This window comes from Durio zibethinus, chromosome 11 (assembly GCF_047325235.1).
Source record: "Durio zibethinus cultivar Kanyao isolate XHJ-2024 chromosome 11, ASM4732523v1, whole genome shotgun sequence".
NCBI classification, from domain to species: Eukaryota; Viridiplantae; Streptophyta; class Magnoliopsida; order Malvales; family Malvaceae; genus Durio; species Durio zibethinus.
The window spans coordinates 1,325,030-1,343,438 of NC_143172.1; the positions used below are offsets into that span (position 1 = coordinate 1,325,030).

An 18,409-nucleotide genomic window follows, 5' to 3' on the forward strand; every position below is an offset into this window, starting at 1 on the left:
CTTGGATTTGTGGACTTCCATCATTTTTGCATTTAATAAATAAAAAACCCTATGTTTCTTTGTTTCATTTTTTCCATTTTTTATTCTGCTATACCTTCATTTTATTTATCAAATAAACCCATTTAAAAATTTTATATATGTTGATCTCAATAGAGAGTCAAGATTTTAAAAGTATTTTTTGATATATGAGATTTTTTTTATGTATGATCTGGAATTTCTGTTCCCACCTGTATCAATGTGTTTAAAGGTTTAGATTTAAATGGATTCCATTATTTTCCAAACAAGAGTGCAAAATTCTTAATCCTATTTGTAGCTGGAAAATGTGTTAAGCCAGTTCAGCTCCTAATCAAATAGTTTAGTCAAATAATATACATCTGATAATAAGTTAAAATAACAAATCTAAGTCTCTTTCTATATATATTTGTTTTAAACAAAGGCTATAAGCATTGCTAACATTGCTAACAAGTAACAAAAACAAAAATTACATTTATATATTCTCATGCATGATTTTATCAATACACTATGAGATACCGAAATATGAGATGAAGATGATGAAATTCGAATGTTTATCTCATATATATTTCTAAATTAAAAATTCTTTTAACCACTAAACTAGAAATGAAAGACTGGTCAATTATTAGTATTATTAGAAAAAATAATTTGAATTTTCGTTTTCACAAAGTCTTTGTCATCAAATGACAAATCACACTCAAAGAGAAAATCAAGGCCAAAAAAGCTTTGGTCCCCAAAGCAAGAATAAAATTGCACAATGGTGCCAACTTCAAAGCATTTTCAAAGCTTTCTTTTTTTCCTTAAAAAGTTCTGCAATGACTTGCCATTTTAGTAGTCCACATCTTCCTTTGGGTGCAAACTGCCAAGATCTATAAATATTCTATCACCTCTTTTGCCATGCTTAACCCTTGTTTTTTCATTGTGACCACAACCACAAATCACAAAGCAAACGGAAAAAAACAAATGAAATCTCAAAATTAAAAACAAAAAAAAGATAACAGGATAAGAATGAAATGACATGTAAGACTAGACTCATCAAAATCCACTATTCCAAAGTTTCCAAAGTATAGATCACTTCACACCCTTCACTTGGAAGCAGCTTAAAAAAAAAAAAAAAAGAAAGAGACACATTCCCGACTATGAAAAGAAAAAGAAAAAGAAACGAAACCTAAGAACATGATCAAGAACTAACACTAAGGTTAAAGAAAAACTATTAAAAAGTTGTACATTAATGTTTAACACATCTATGATATACATGTATTGTATGTATAGTTTCGACATTTTTAGATATATGATTATGTCAAGTTTTATTAATGTAGTCATATAGGATTCGCAAGATCGATGATCATGCAAATTCTATTAAACATAATTAAATTTGTAATTAATCTTTGGTAAAAAAAAGTTTAGACATTATTTAAAAAAACAAATGGGTTTAAGAGTAGTCGGCAGTCGACTTTCACGTAAAGGTAGAGCCAACAGCTGTACATCACTCACAAGCCTTGTTGAATATATACCAAAAGTCCCAAAAATGTCAGCATCAAAACATCTAAAATAGAAATAATAATTATACAAATAATCCCTCTGCAAATTAGATGACGAGCTCACCTGATTCACCTCCCCCCAATTGGCCACTTCTTCCAAGTTCCAAAGTGTAAATGAATTTTTGGGCATTATTGTTGAAGCGTTCCATTTAGAATTATCAAGACATTTTGTTAATAGTAATGTTCTTCGTTTGGTTTTTTTAGTGACAAGGGTTCTTAAAAAATTTATATGATTTTGAATTCGAGACTGTCAATATTAATGTTCATGTTTTTTATGATAATATTAATGTTAATTTGCATCTTGATCCAATTTGAATCACCGAAATAGTCGGTGGTTAATTAATTGTGACGATTTTATCACACTGGGGAATATGTCTTGGTTAATGTAAATTTTACTCAGGCCATTAATATTGCAACAAATTAATCATTCAATCATAACTTGAAAATATAATTTAATTAATTACACTTATGGATCATTGGCAAGAAAAATTCAAAGTTCCAAATCTCCTTTTTTTTTTTTACAACTTAAGTCCAATAAACCATTAATACCCTAAAACCTGAGGCAAATATTCAGAACCACCCTCTTCTTCTTCATTTTTTTTTTTTTTTTTTTGCCCTTTTGATTGTTCCAACTCGAGGGCCACCACAAAACCAAAGCTACAGAAATAGTAATATTACCTAACATTTACCACTTCCACATTCAACTCAAAACCTTCAACTTAATTCAAGTATAGACAAAAATTCTTCTTATCCTATTGGAGTATTGAATAATATTGTTGAAGATGTTCTTGGAACTGACCAATCATGATGAAGTTGTTGTGTCATGGCGGTTTGTCATGAGCAAATGATCACAAGAGAAAATGGAAAGCTGCATTATCCAAAACGCACTACGTATGATCTTTTTATTCATCGCCATTCACTACCAACAACTCTAAATGATCCAAAAAAGTCATAAAATAAGCCTGCATTAAACCCCATTTTGGAAGTGTCTTTTCTCTATGAGATGAGTTGAGAGTGGGAGCTCCATTTTTTGGGATCACTTTTGTTTTGTTTTTGAATGTTTTTGAGGGTTTGGACCACTGGAGAAAGAGCGGTTTGAATCAAGCTTTGGGGGACTGATGTGCGGACGCCATAAAAAGAAGAGTGAAAATGACTACCACTTACAATCTTTAACCAACTACAGCTATTTTTATTTGTTAGTATTGTGTTAAGAAATCAATTTCGAGGTCATGTAAAATGATGGGGCGTTTGTTGAATACACTTTTGGGGCTTTCTCGATCTTCATCTACTTTTATTCACTGCATCATGCTGATTATCATTGTTTTCAAATCTGGTCGATCCGTTAAGCCAGAAAGGAAAATGGAGCCTGGCAATTCAGACCAAAGAATGAAACCTTATAGGATATATAGCATGGATTTGAAAATGTTGTTATTATTCAAAGGCAAAACGATGCAAGTGATTTGTCGGTTTGGTTCTGACATGCATGCTCAACTTGAAATGTTTTTTTGAAAGAATCAAATTCTAGTTCGACTTTTGTTACAGGGCAGGAAAAAAGCTGTTAAAGCCGACATAAAACCTGTCAAACCTTTAAGCTTTGCATTAATCAGGCATGATTTACATTTAGAACAGAAGCAACTATCATGACTAGCTGTGTTGGCGAAAATCTAGTTGTCAATTCAGATTTGGTTCCAGGGGCATATGCACTATATTAAACAGGCCCATTGGCCATTGCTGATAGTTACCATTCTTGGTCTGTAAGTGATTGTATAGAATCGAATTCCATCTTAAAACTCTTCGTCTGGCCGCAAAAAAAATATTACTGAGCATAAACTCTTTTTAAGTCTGCAACTTCCAATTTTCAAATATATGAGCATAAACTCTTTTAAATCTGTAACTTCCAGCTTTTAAATATCAATTCTAATAGCATGCAATTTGATCCAAAAATCAGTCAACCAAAAAAACTCTTCATTGATTAAAACTAATTGAAAAAAAAATAGTGTTATAACATATAGATATGTAAATCTATCATTAAACATAAACTTAAGGAATCACTATTAATCTTTTTTATTTAAGTGCAATTGATCATCTGATAGACTTAGGCATCTTTAAATAGTAAATTTTAAATTTCACGAAATCAAATTTTAGGTTTGGGAGTGTAATTATGCGTGAGAAAAGTTATAACATCATCATAGCGCCTATCCAAAGGATGGTACCAATTTGATTTCAAATTATTCAAGCCTTGAAATATTCTTATAATTTTATCAAATAATTTAATTATTGAAAATTGATCATAAAATTACTCCAATAGTTTAGTAGCAATTTAAAATAATTTTTTCACCTTAAGAATATTCATGAAAACTAATGTTTCACTTTAAAGAAGCCCCGTCGTCAGGTTTATTAATATATTTTATTTAAAAAATAATCAATAAAATCTTTCAATAATTTGATAAAATTTTATTTTAATGTAGATCTCCCAATAGTTTGGTGAGATTTTATTTGAAAATCATTTATAAAATTTTATTTTGAAAAAATGTATTAAATCTTTCAATAGTTTGATAAGATTTAATTCAAGATTTTGATCCTCCAATAATTTGATAAGATTAAAATGTATTATTTTATTTTATTTAAAAAATTCATTAAGTCCTCCAATAGTTTAATATGACTTAATAAATTTAAATCCTCTAATCGTTTGGTAGGATTGAAAATTTTTATTTTTTTAAACCCCTTTTTAATTTAAAAAATCAAATAAAACAAAAATTATCATACAAAATAATATTATGCAAATAATAATATAATACCATGCCATAATAATATGATAGCATGCAATTAATATAAACTATCATGTAATTAAGATAAAATATCATACAAATTAACTAATAATCATGCAAAAATGAATCACACAAACAAAATCATACAAACAAATATATTAATAATCAGGCAATTAAATAAAATATATAATCATATCAGGCAAAATATATCATGTAAAAATTAAATATGAAAAATAAGACAATAAAAATGAAGTAAAAAAATAGAGAAACAAAAAATAAAATAAAACCAAAAAAAAAAAAACTTGCGATTGAATAGGACTTAAAGGGTGGATCTTTATGCAAGTCGCAAAGTTCACGTGAAAACTTCAAACTTTAACAAAAAAGCTCATTTTAAACTCAAAAAAACCAAGAAAAGTTTCTAAATTCTTAAAAATCCAACAGAAAATCTTAGCAAAAATCCTAGAAACTGAACAAAAATGAAATCAAACTCAAAAATTAAATCCCAAATTCAAGAAAACCAAAAGCAAATCAAATCAAACTCAAAATGGAATAAAATCTCAAAACTAAAAAAAAAAAAAAATCCCATAATTTGCCTGAATGATTCCTCCCCAAAATTAAAAAACCAGAAAACTAAGGTCCTTGAAATTTTATTTTTTTTCCTCCTTTGTATGTGGTTTTTGTTTATTTATAAAGATTGAATCATTTTAATTTTAGAAAATAAATCCAATTAATTATGATTTTATTGCGAAATTGTAATCTGTGATTTGATTTTCAGTTTTTCCTTTTACAAGATTTGCATGAATCAAGCCAAAATCTCTCTTTTTTTTTTTTTACTTTTTTTCTAATAATTGGCTTTTAAAAAAAACAAGTAAAATTAAAATAAATAAATCAAATCAAATCAAATTAAAATTAAAAATTTTCCTATTGGGTTCGAAGCTTCCCAATCGGAGCCAATTTTATTGTCAAAGCCCATTTTTTACCCTAAAAAATTTTTTGACAAAATAAGGTGTCTACAGTTATCCCTTTTTGCACAGCTTTATGCAACAAGAATTACACAAATACAAAATATATCTATTTTGTTCGGGTTCAAAAAAATTTTTAAAAAATCTTGAAATCTAAATATTCACAATTTGAAAATTCAAGGGTTCACAAAATTTCAAAAATTCACAAAGCTCCATAACAAGAATTGAAAGATTTTAAGACTCCAAGATTCACAAAAAATTTGTAATGATTTCAAATTTTCAAAGATTCAAAATTCGTAAAAGTTTTCAGATTCACAAGAATTTCAAGTTTCGTAAAGATTTTGAAAGTCTGTAAATGATTTAAGATTCTCAGAGGTTCTAGATTCACAAAGATTTGAAATTTCACAGATATTTCAAATTTGCAAGATTTCAAGTTTTTCAAAGATTCTAAATTCATAAAGGTTTCAGATTCATAAGAATTTTCAAGTTTCACAAATGTTCCAAATTCGCAAAGGTTTTAAGTTTCACAGAGGTTCTAGATTCACAAGGGTTTCAAATTCGCAAAGATTTTAAATTTCATAGAGGTTTCAAATTCACAAAGGTTCCAGATTTGCAAATATTCCAAAATTCGAAAAGGTTTCAAATTTGCAAAAGTTTCAGATTTGCAATAATTCAAAATCAGAAGAATAGAAGATTTGCAAGAATTGAAGATTCACAAGAAATACATTTTCATAAGAATTTCTAAATTCGCAAGAGTTTCAAATTCTTAAGAATTTCAATTTCGTAAAAATTTCAGGTTCGTAAGAAATCAAATATTTGAATTTCAAATTTTCAATAACTCAAATAATCAAGAATTTTAGTTTGGCAAGAATTTCTGGTTCATAAGAAATCAAATATTCAAATTTCAGATTCGCAAGAACTCAGATTCACAAGAATTTCAGTTTCGTAAGAATTTCAGGTTTACAAGAAATCAAATATTTGAATTTCATATTCACAAGAACTTTAAATTCTAAAAAGTTTCAATTTCGCAAATATGAAAGAATCACAAAGATCTAAGTTTCGAAAGAACTTCAGGTTCATAACAACTTCAGGTTTTCAAGAATTTTAGGTTCATAAGAACTTTAAATTAGCAAAAAATTTAAGGTTCACAAAAATTTAATATTCGTAAAAGTTTCAAAAATTCTTAAAAGATTTAGGTTCATAAGAATTCATAAGAGTTTCTGATTCATAAGAATTGGTAGAGTCATAAAAATTTTAGATTCGCAAAGATTTCAAATTTGCAAGAAATTAAATATTCATAAAACTTTCAAGTTCTCAATAAGTTCAGATGGAAAATTCACAAAAACTTCATATTTGCAAGAATTTCATATTTGTAAAGATTCGTAAACTATACTTCACAAATAAGATTCAAATATTCATATTCAAAAGATTTAAAATTTCATAAAAAAAATTCATGGATTCACATCAAAGATTCAAGGTTCATAGCCAGAATTTAAAAATTCTCATTCGAAAGTTTTGGGGTTTCACATCCAAAAGTTAAAGATATTCCTTCAAAAAATTTAAAAATTCACATCCAAAATTTCAAAAATTCACATTTGAAAAATTTTAGAAATTCACATCTAAAAGTTAAAAGATTTTTATTCAAAAAATTTAAGGATTCAATTACAAAGATTTCAAATATTTAAATTCAAAAAATTAGAAATTCACATCCAAAGATTTCAAATATTCACATTCGAAATATTAGAGATTCACATCCAAAGTTTCAAATGTATTTTTTCAAAAACTTTGTGGCTTACACCTAATGATTCTCATTCAAAAAAAAAATGTAAGGTTTCGCATCCAAAATTTTAAAGATTCTTATTAAAACAGCTCATTTAAACAAAGGTTATATATTTAAAAGTTTGTAAAGTTTTCCTTGTCTAAAAAAAAAAAAAACTCACCATAAAAGATCTTCCTCATTCAATGATTCAAATGTCAAAATTTTGCTCCAATCAAAGTCAAATTTTGCATGCAATAAATGTCAATGCAAATGTCTTCTACATGTTGCAACTGTAACAATCCAGATTCTTACTAAATGATGCAAATACATGTCTTAAACAACAATGCAAATGTTATGCTATGATTCAAATGTTTTCTACTTGATACAAATGCATGCCCCAACCATGATGCAAATGTAATTATTAAAGATTCAAATATAATGTAAACACAATGTATGTAATGCAAATATCACTAAATTAATGCCATGAAATTCTAATTATGGTAACAAAATTCTTAAGACTCCACCATCTCGTATATTTTTTCTTAGCTTTTCAGCATTAACAATTTCAAAACAAATTCTGTCAATTGATCTATGTCATTTTCTCATCCAGCATAACTCACAGGTTATGTTGACCAATCCATCATTTGTATTCATCACTGAGTCCCCTCATTTGTTTTTTTCCAATCATTTTCTCAGGCTTTTTTCACTTTTGTCATCTTGGATTTTTTTCAAAAAAAATTAAAAAATCTTTTACAAACATGATCATTTACTTATTTATTATCATTCTAATTCATGACAAATATGATACATATTCTCAATTCATTCAGGGGATGCAAACTTGGTAAAAAACAAGAAAATTGAGAATTTATTATTGAAAGAAAATCTGGTAAAAAACAAAGTAAAATATTATGGCTATTTAAATGGGATATTAATATCCAAAATAATGACTATTTAAATAATTTTGAACTTCAACTCAAAATTCTTTCTAAAAAACATAATCTATTAATATTTTTGATCTTTAAACCAGTAATCTATATTCTTAGGATCCTTCGATGAAGCTATTTTCTTGAGTCTTTATTTATATATTTATTTATTTTACTCAAACTGTCCTTTTAGGTTTTTAGTTTAATACTTTCCATTTTTTTTAATATTTTTTTCTCATCAAAATCCCAAACAATCCAATGGTAAATCAATCTTAATTCAATCCATGAATTTTCAATTCGAGTATTCACATTCAATCAAAATGGACTTTTTAGAAATATACGTAAGCTAGGGTAAAGGGTCATGAAAGAAATAGATAAAATAAGTCTAAAATGTATTTAAAGGGTAATCAAACCAAATATCATTTTTTTCATAGAGAGCACTTTAACATTTTGCCCCATCAATTTTTTTTTTCTTCTTTGCTTTTTTTTTCACACTTTTTATCATTTTTTCAAAAAAAATTTGAACACAAAAGGGTTTTCACTTTAAAATCTTTAAGAATTTCAACTTTTCAAGCTTTTCAAACTTTGCTCCCAATATAGGGTAATCCTTAGTTAAGGTTCATTGAAAGAAAATTTTAATAGGCTCTGATAGAAAAGCAAAGGATAATTTTATTCTTTTTGTGAAGGGTAAAAGAAAGATGATCATTTATCATTTCAAATATGAATGCTCTCAATAGGGAACATCGGTTGACTAAGAATAGACTTTTGAATGAACTATTGCAAAAATCATATATTGCATCACTTTCACCTCTTAATAGATAAAATTCTTCACTAGATTTATCTTTTTTTATTCAATATTTTCAATGAATCAACAATCTCAATTTATCAATCATATCATTATGAATGATATTTTCAAAATCGAATCTCAAATTATTATTATAACTGTTTAAATATTTATTATAAAGAATAAATATGGGAAAAGATATGATAAGGTAAAAGTATATAATGGTAATTCACATAAAAGAGAAAATGATCTAAAAGAACTGGAGATACCATGTCATTCTTAATCAATTTTAATAACAGCTCAGTATAAGTTATAGGGATAAGATAAATGCAAGCTCTCTCTTGGTTGCCTGTGGATCTTTTCAAATCACTCGCTTGACTATTAGGCCTTGAAACTGGTATAGTGATAGGATTAGGCCTATATGTAGGTGTTTAAAAGGCTTGTTGATAAGGGCCTAGGTAAATGTTATTCATAGTTAGGTAATGAAGCTGGTAAGGAAGTTGTGTAAGGTAGTAAAAAAGATAAACAGGTGGTGGATATGGAGCATAACTTTTGAATTGTTGCCCTTCAAAACTCATAACTTGGGCTTTGACTTTTTTCTTCTTAGGCATCCCACCTTTCTTGGTACTACTGGTTTTTTCTTCATCAAGCTTACCACTATTTATGGTATTTTCAATAATTTTTCCTAAGATCACTATATCAGTAAAATTTTTTGTTACGTTCTCTATCATCTTTTCAAAGTCAGGCAATTTCAAAGTGCTCACAAACAAAATTATCATTTCTTTTTCAATTAAAAGTGGCTGAACTTAATCAGTTATATTCTGCCACCTCTATACATATTCTTTAAATGATTTCATCATTTTTTCCATACTCTACAAAGAAAAGTTATTAGAAACCATATCTATAATATGACGATATTAATTGATGAAAGAATGGGTTAAATCTTTCTATAATTGAATGCAAGTCCTGTCCAACTGGATATATCATTTTGTAGTAAAACCAGTTAAACTATCTTGAAATAGATGCATGAATACCTTCTCATTACTAACGTATGTTGCCATCTTACGATAGTACATCGTAACATACATGATATGATATTTGATAACCTCATATTTATCAAACTTTGATACCTTATACTTTGGAGGTATAACCACATTTGATATTAAACATAGCCTAACAACATTCATGGAACTGTAAAAATCAGTGTCTTCTATAACTCGCAATCTCTTATTAAGCATATTCATCATGGAATTAGCTTTAAAATCCTTTAAAGACTCAGTCAACTTCAATTTTAATTTTTCTTTTGGATCATCCAAATTGGGCACTTGGATCGATTCAACTGTTTTTTCATTGATGGCAAAATTATTGTACTTTTGAACATTCTTTTGGTTGGGTGTAGGTGGTATCCTCGAATAAGTATAGCTTGGAAATGCAGGTTGTTATGGCAGAAAGTTTTAAGTAAATTAGGCTTGATAGGGGTTATAACTCGGAGGATACAGTGGATCAGTAACTTTATATGAAACATTTTCTTCTACCACCTTTTCCTTATTCAGCTTACCCAAAACTTCTAGGATTTTGTTCAATTCTCCCTCGATTTCCTCCTAAGCTTTTTTCAATTTCTCAACATGGTTCACATTATCTTGTTTTATTTTTCTAGCTTAAGCCCGGATATAATATTAGTGTTGAACTACCCTTAAATCTTGATTTTTCACAATTATGATGCAAATCTAGAATGATGTTTGTGGAACCATCAGATTATGCATGAGAATAAACATAAAAAAAAAATGAATACAATCAAGAGAATTTAAGGATATGAATGCATGCATATACAATAAAACAAAAAGGTTACTAAACATGATATATACAATGAACAATATAATATATAAAAAAAAAACATAAAAGGTTAGTATGTAAATAATAAATACAAAAAAAATATATAAATTTACAAGCAGAATAAACGTCCCATCATATGTCCTATTTAAGTTTTTCTAACATAAAGGAAAGCATGGCTCTAACCTAGGTTCGGATCCTTATGGTATATTTACATGCTAGGTTTAAAGATTTGACAATCTAAGAATTTTTAAATTGTTCCTTACATCATCCATTTTAGACTAGTAAAGCATCTCAATCTTCATCCATTATAGGCTATAAGTGAAAATAGTTCAATTTAAGTAGGAGTTTTTCACTAACCCATGCGAAAACATGAAATCTTATAAAGGCATAGGTACTTCACTCGCTTCTAAGGGATAAAACTATGGTTTAGAGCTCATATTTTGCATGTGTATGTGAATGACAGATATATGAAAAGAATAAATAAATAAATAAATAAAATACAAACAAGGAAAAAAATCTTAAATTTATTAGCTTAAGCTTAGATAACATGAAATTATTTATTGGCCTAACCCTCAATTTTTCTAACAGAGTTGTCAAACTATCATAACGTATAAATCCATAGACCTATTGTTAGACATAGACTTAAAGAGTCACCACCAATCTTTTTTGTTTAGGTGCAATTGACCACCTAACTAAATCTATCTTATTTAAGGATGGTACCAAGATTGACTTAGATATCTTTAAATAGTAGATTCTAAAATCCACGAAACTAAATTTTAGATTTAGGAGTGCAATTGCATATGAGAAAGATTATAATACCCTCATAATACATATCCAAAGGATAGTACCAATTTAATTTCAAATTATCTAAACCTCGAAATATTCTTATAACTTTACCTAGTAATTTAATTATTAGAAATTAATCCTAAAATTACTCCAATGGTTTGATAGCAATTTAAAATAATTTTCTCACCTCAAAAGTATTCATCGAGACTAAAGCCTACTCTAAAGAAGTTCTGTCATCAGGTTCACTAATATATTTTATTTAGAAAATAATCAATAAAATCCTTCAATAGTTTGATAAAATTTTACTTTGATGCAAATCTCCAAATAGTTTGGTGAGATTTTATTTTACAATCATTTATAAAATTTTATTATGAAAAAATTCATTAAATCTTCCAATAGTTTAGTAAGATTTAATTCAAAATTTTGATCCTACAATAGTTTGGTAGGATTAAAAATGTATTATTTGTTTTTATTTAAAAAATTTATTAAGTCTTCTAATAATTTGGTAGGATTTAATTTAATATTTAAATCCTCCAATAGTTTGATAAGATTGAAATTTTTTATTTTTTTAAACTCTTTTTTAAATTAAAAAATCAAATAAAACAACAATTATCATGCAAAATAATAGTATGCAAATAATAATATAATATCATACCATAATAATATGATATCAGGCAATTAATATAAACTATCATATAATTAAGATAAAATATCATATAAATTAATTAATAATCATGCAAAAATGAATCACACAAACAAAATCATGCAAATTAATATATTAATAATCATGCAATTAAATAAAATATATAATCATATCAGGCAAAATATATCATGTAAAAATTAAATACGAAAAATAAGAGAATAAAAACAAAGTAAAAAAACAAAGAAACAAAAAATAAAATAAAATAAAATAAAAAAAACATGCGATCGAGTAAAACTTGAAACGCGGATCTTTATACGGGTCGTCAAGTTCATGCGAAAACTTCAAACTTCAATTGGAAAGTTCATCCTAAACCCAAAAAAATCCAAAAAAAATTAAATTCTTAAAAACCCAATAAAAATCCCAAAATAAAAAAACCAACATAAAACTTTAGCAAAAATCCCAAAAACTCAATAAAATAATTAAAACCCAAATTCAAGAAATTCAAAAGCAGATCAAATCAAATTTAAAACGAAATAAAATCATAAAACCCAAAAAAAAATCTCAAAATTTACTTGAATGATTCTTTTTCAAAATTAAAAAAAAAATAAAAAACAAAAAAATTAAGATCCCTAAAATTTTGTTTTTTTCTTTTTTTGTGTGTAGTTTCTGTTTATTTATAAAGATTGTATCCTTTTAATTTTAAAAAATAAATCAAATTAATTATGATTTTATTACGATTTTATAATTTATGATTTAATTTTTAATTTCTCCTTTTACAAGATTTGCATGAATCAAATCTCTCGTTTTATGATATTTTTTATTTATTTATTTTTTACTTTTGATTTCTTTTTAAAAAAAAGAAGTAAGATTAAAATAAATAAATCAATCCAATCCAATCAAATTAAAAAAATTTTTATTAAGCCTAAAGTTTCCTAATCGAACCTAATTTTACAATCGAAATCCGATATCGACCTCAAAAAAATTCCGTACAAAATATAATGTTTACACAACATTTCTACCCTGTTATAATTTAGTTTCCAGAATGCCATATATCCAGCTCTTGAACATCCATAACCCCATTCGGTTGACGATTTTTACCATTCATTACAAGAGAAGGAACAGATAAGAAAAGGGCGGAGTTGCACTTGGCTCAGGATTCCATCTCAACCTATGAAATTGATTGGCAGATACTTTTTGTCATTTCAACCATAACCCCAATGTTAAACTTAATGATTGCAAAAACATTTTGAAGCTCAAGTACTTAAAGCTCAGCTGCAACTCTTTACCAGTCAATTTTACACACAAAATGGTTATGTTTGGAAAAACATTGGTTCTCTAAAGAAACAAATGTGGGGAATGAGCGGAAAACAGTAAAGCTCCTGAAATTAGTGCATTGTACACAAACTCAACAAAAAGGAAATAAAACTGTCATCTGAGAAATCTGAAGCCGTCACTCCATTGTCAATGCAATCGCCTTCAGAAGCAAACCAAATTAAGATTTCCACAAAACTCAGAATATCATCACATAATGGTGCAACGGCTCCTTTCTTCTGCTGGTTGTGGGGCCACCTGCTGGTTCCTGTTTGACTCCGAAGGGTTGTATGTGAACTCAGACGTATCCAGCCCGTACTGATATACATCCAGTGAAAAACAATATTAGAGAGCAACAAACTAGGCAAGAGGTTGAGAGAAAGAGGATGAGACAGGAAAACAATAAGGAGAACAAAATGCAGAAATAGAAGCAAAAGAAGGTGGTGGTGGTGGTCGGGGTCCAACCTGACCATCTAAAACAGTAGTCAAACTATGCATTATATCACAGAGTGCACCACAATAGACAACACAAATATAGTAAAATCTATCCGTTGGGCATTTTGGAATCTGACTAATCAGAGTGTCGGTGAGAAACGCTCACTAAATATTGGGATTGGGCCACAGGCAACCACAAAACAACTTCAGTAGCAAAATATACCTAGAACTACAAAAATGTTTAGAAATTTACTGAAAGAAAGAAGTATTAAAATTGGCCACAAAAACAACATTCGTTTAGTAAATGCAAAATTTTGATTCAATATTTTGGTATACAAATTTACATAATCCTTGATGTTTAGCAGATAATTCAATGTCAAGAACTCAAGATTCCAAGTCTCCAGAAAATCAAGGTACTATGGGAGAATTGGTCTAAGCAAAGCATTATGAGAGAGGACAACTATACATCCATAGATCAAAGGGAAGGAATTCATGGGATAGAAAGCACCTTTTCCCTCATACGTGTGCTCCAAGCATCGTTTCTGCTGGGCCGTTGATCAAGGCTGCCAGCAACAGGTACACCTGCAGCTGGAACTGGTGGCCTGGTGATCAAAGGCTGTCTAACTTGTTGCCTTGGTGCAATGAACTCATCGTCACTGTCATAATCAGCAGGTCTATTGGCAGCCCTAACCGTAAGTGCTAACACGAAAATGAGAGCCTGCGAGTTCAAGTTGATTTACCACCCAAATCAGTAGTATTAATGCCCATAGAAATTATAGCAGCCTGGATATTATTCTAAGAGAGAGGTCAGTGCAAAAAATGTTCCCCATTAATGATAGTTGACGAAGTTTTCAATTTCCCACAATTAAATTGAATGCTTTTCAACTTTAAGCTTTGATTATAGCATTTAAATAAGATCGTGCCTCGTGTTGTGTGCAGGACACAAATGCCATAGATAGACATCCAAGGCCAAATCATATCCACTTGGTAAGAATAAGAAGTCCTAGGCTATTCTGAGCATTGTTATCCCAAAGAATCCTGTCATATTTCCAAAAGCTAAATGAATCTGAAAAGAAGCAAATTGCAAGTGCCACAAATAAAAAAATGTAATTTGCATGTTCTAAATGAATAGGAATCAAAGGGGAAATCCTTGCGTTAGAAATTAATTTCATTTATTGAACCACTCCCAGTCTATCAGACTGCTGCTCGGTTTTTTCCATGAGAATGAATGAGAGTGTCCATGCATGTAATCTTTAAGTCTTCAAGATTTGCAACACAGTCACATTATACTTACCTCTAATATAACAATTCCAAGGGCAACCCATTTGACAATACTCCAGTTTTCTTCCAGAAAATCATAAATCATATCAAAATCTCCTGTTTTATCCTTAGGAAGTTCCTAAAGAAATTAGCACTAATTAGTTAAACAAGCACACCACCTTAAATTGAATAAGGGGAGCAGAGGACCAACAAGTTTAAAACAAAACTTACATCTTTCCAGCTTTTGTCAAAGTATATGAAAGCTGCACATCCAAGCTCCACCAAGATCAACAAGATCACCAACACTGAATACTATATTACCTTAAGGAAACCAATCATCACAAAGAAAGGATTGGGGTGGAATGAGGATTAACAAATTAGCCATTTATGAACTACTAGATTATAATGTTGTTATGATGTACATGATATCTATGTTACATCATCATTGCCACTTTGAAAAACATCAAACGAGTAATTAGGATACACAAGTCAAGCAGCATAAATTCCGCATTGCAGCTCCAGCACAACCAAAACAAGAGATAACAAAGAGAACCACACCTACTCCAATAAATAAATATATAAACCTGCAAAATCAGAAATTGGACAGTTAAAACAGAAGAGAACATGCAGAAAATTCCACTCAAATAAGCAATTGAATTCCTAAAAAAATTCATATATTGAGAGACAAGTACATAAATACATCTAAAAATCAGCATAGGATCCTTCAACGATACACATAACCATGACAAAACAAATGGTTGACAAAATAGAAAGTATAATATGTGGTAGAATGCAACACACAAATTCCAGCTGCTCAAGCTCAGCTTAGCTGGCCTTGGACTTTGAATCAAGATCAACCCAGTCTCAACCCAGAATCATCAAAGCATGCTTGAGTTCTTTCTTGCATGAATTATGGAAAACCCAGAGGAAAAGAATGGTTAGCATTGCTATCTCACTGCCTCGGAACTGCACTAGAAATGTCAAGAGTAGCATGCCTACAAGGAAATGCCAAATCACATTCCAAATACTAATTGTCTCCAAGCCATTGAATACCAGTGTATAACAAGTAAAATGACCCTACTAGTGATCATCAGGGGGATCTTGGAAGCAGAAATCATTCAAGCAAGTATGACCCAAATTTAAGGGCAGGGAATCTAAGGTATATAATGTATAAAAATTTTGCCAAAGAAAAGAGCAATTTTACAAATTCTACACAACCACATTTTGAATTCAACTGATGCAAGCATGGCTAAACTAATAAAGAAATAAGAAACACAATATCAAATTATAATAAAATGTTGAGAACTCAAACCATGCTTTTGGCAGATTGTCAAAAATACTAGATGAAAGAGATACAGCCATGAGCATGGGCCGACCGAGCTGTATCAAATCTTGATCACTACCCGCAGGTGACAAAAGCATTGCTGTATCAGCAGCCTTTTCATACTCAACAAACAAGTAGATACCATATCCAACCATTGCCAAACCAGCAAGAGTCATCACGAAGTTCAAGAGCTTCAACAAGCACTCTAAGCATCCTCTACAAGCCATCCTCAATAATGATCTTTGTTGATCCTTTTTATTACAGTTCTAATAAATATTTCCTAGTTCATCAACTTGTAAAATTACCTTCAAAAAAACACCCCACATTTACACTTTACATCAACAAATGAATAATCGAAATAGGTATCTCAAAAAACAATAATAATAACTATTACAAACTCATTTCAATATTTTCAGAAAAAAGGTAACCTTTTTATGTACCAAAAATTTTTTTTTTAAAGATTATAAATTTATGGTGACCTAATAAAATGTATGATTTGTTTCAACTTATAGTTTTAAACAGGAAAGAAGCAAACTTTTAAGGTTTTTCCTCAGTTTTCTAATGAATCAAAATTGGGTTTTCTGAATTCTAGGTACAATCAAATCCCAAATAGTTGCTTTTTAAAATCACCATCTTTATACAATGTAAACGGAAATAATAAACAAAAATTCTACTTTATAAGTAAAACCCTAAACCAATCCAATGCTAAAAATATAGAATTTCTCTGTTAGATCGCTCGAAAAAGATAAATTGAATCGATCACTTACAATTTTCAGTGAGATTCCGATTGCGACTTGATTTTAAGTGATAGAAATAAAAAATAATAATAATAACAATTTTTTTTCCGAGATGATTTTTTGAAAGCAGAGAGGAAGAGATACAAAGGAAAAATAAGGGCACCCTGTCTCAGTTTTGCTATTTCCTGTCGTGACAAGCCGGCATCTTGATTTTCCACTCTCTTTTCTGATTTGATTTGGTCTTTTGAAATGCCATTATTGCCCCTACGGCTTAACTGTTCTGGGGGTATCAAAGTAATTTAGTTTACTACTGAAACCGAGCAAAGGGTGTAGTGCCCAAATTAATTCAAAGTTCAATGCAAATACGAAGTTCGAACCTGAATTATTATCTTTTACTAATCATTCTCCCTTTTGTTTAACTAATCTCACAGTATTTATTTGTTCATCAATGGGGTACGACTTGACCAATAATAAATTAAAATATAAAAAATAATTACAAACGTTGCATTTTGAATTTTATATTGAATATCAATTTTTTAAGTTCGTTTCTTTTATTATTACACGAAGATAGTTGATAACGATGATTTGTCAAGTGATAGACGATGAAACAAGAGAAGGTTAAAGCCAGTTGTCTAGAGACACGTGTCAGAATAAAGAAGGGTTGTTGCAAGGAACGACTGTGATTTAAGAGCAAGAATTTGGGCGGTGAGAAAGTAGTTAAGTTGTGGTCGAATAGCAAATGTTACAAATTCAGTCCTTTCGTGTGAATGGCGCCCATCTTTTATAAATTAAAAAACTCCGCTTGTATTACTTAAAAAGTAATGAAGTGATGCAAATGTCATTATGTTAATTCTGTTTTTAAAATTAAAATATTTTAAGGATAATATATTAAATATTTTTTTTATTAAATTGTAAAAATATTTATATTGTTAATTTGGGTTGAAGGTCTCTCTGGGCAAATGCAATAGAGGAGACGGTAGTGAAAGCCACGTGAGTGAAAAAGTAGGACCCAAAGGAAAAAAATGGCGGGAGAATATGTCTGGAGGGACCGTAACGGTCGTTCAAGACACCAACTAACGGTCAAGAAGGTGAACTGGTTGAATCCTAAAAAATTAACACGAAAATTCCAAATCCCTTTCCCCACCTAACCCATTGGATGCTCCCACTTATTACACGACGACGTAGCTTGTTACCCTTTCACTTTGTGGTTTTATTGTTTTCTCAATAATTTGTAGGATTGGATCATGGGCGTAAAATTATAATAGTACTAACTAGTAATATATTCTCAAATAAATAAATAAATAAATAAATAATAGTAATATAATTCATCA

The 18,409-nt window shown here is 29.2% G+C and overlaps 1 protein-coding gene across 1 annotated transcript; it reads right to left on the reverse strand.

Moving 5' to 3' along the window:
- Positions 1 to 13,255: 13,255 nt before the first annotated feature.
- On the reverse strand, positions 13,256 to 17,579 carry LOC111290909 (tobamovirus multiplication protein 2A-like). The gene is made up of 7 exons (XM_022882426.2): positions 17,109 to 17,579; positions 16,330 to 16,646; positions 15,502 to 15,601; positions 15,249 to 15,329; positions 15,052 to 15,156; positions 14,266 to 14,475; positions 13,256 to 13,640 (listed from the first exon to the last, which is right to left on the reverse strand). Exons 2-7 carry the CDS (start codon positions 16,566 to 16,568, stop codon positions 13,533 to 13,535), a joined length of 843 nt encoding a protein of 280 aa, XP_022738161.1. The 5' UTR covers positions 16,569 to 16,646; positions 17,109 to 17,579; the 3' UTR covers positions 13,256 to 13,532.
- Between the last annotated feature and the right edge of the window lie 830 nt (positions 17,580 to 18,409).

Excerpts from the sequence above, each read along its gene's own strand:
- LOC111290909 (XM_022882426.2), bottom strand. The coding sequence starts at position 16,568 with ATGGCTTGTAGAGGATGCTTAGAGTGCTTGTTGAAGCTCTTGAACTTC. Across the intron at positions 15,602-16,329 it reads GACAATCTGCCAAAAGCATG|GTTTATATATTTATTTATTG; the intron begins GTTTGAGTTCTC and ends CTGATTTTGCAG. Across the intron at positions 15,157-15,248 it reads TTGACAAAAGCTGGAAAGAT|GAACTTCCTAAGGATAAAAC; the intron begins GTAAGTTTTGTT and ends TAATTTCTTTAG.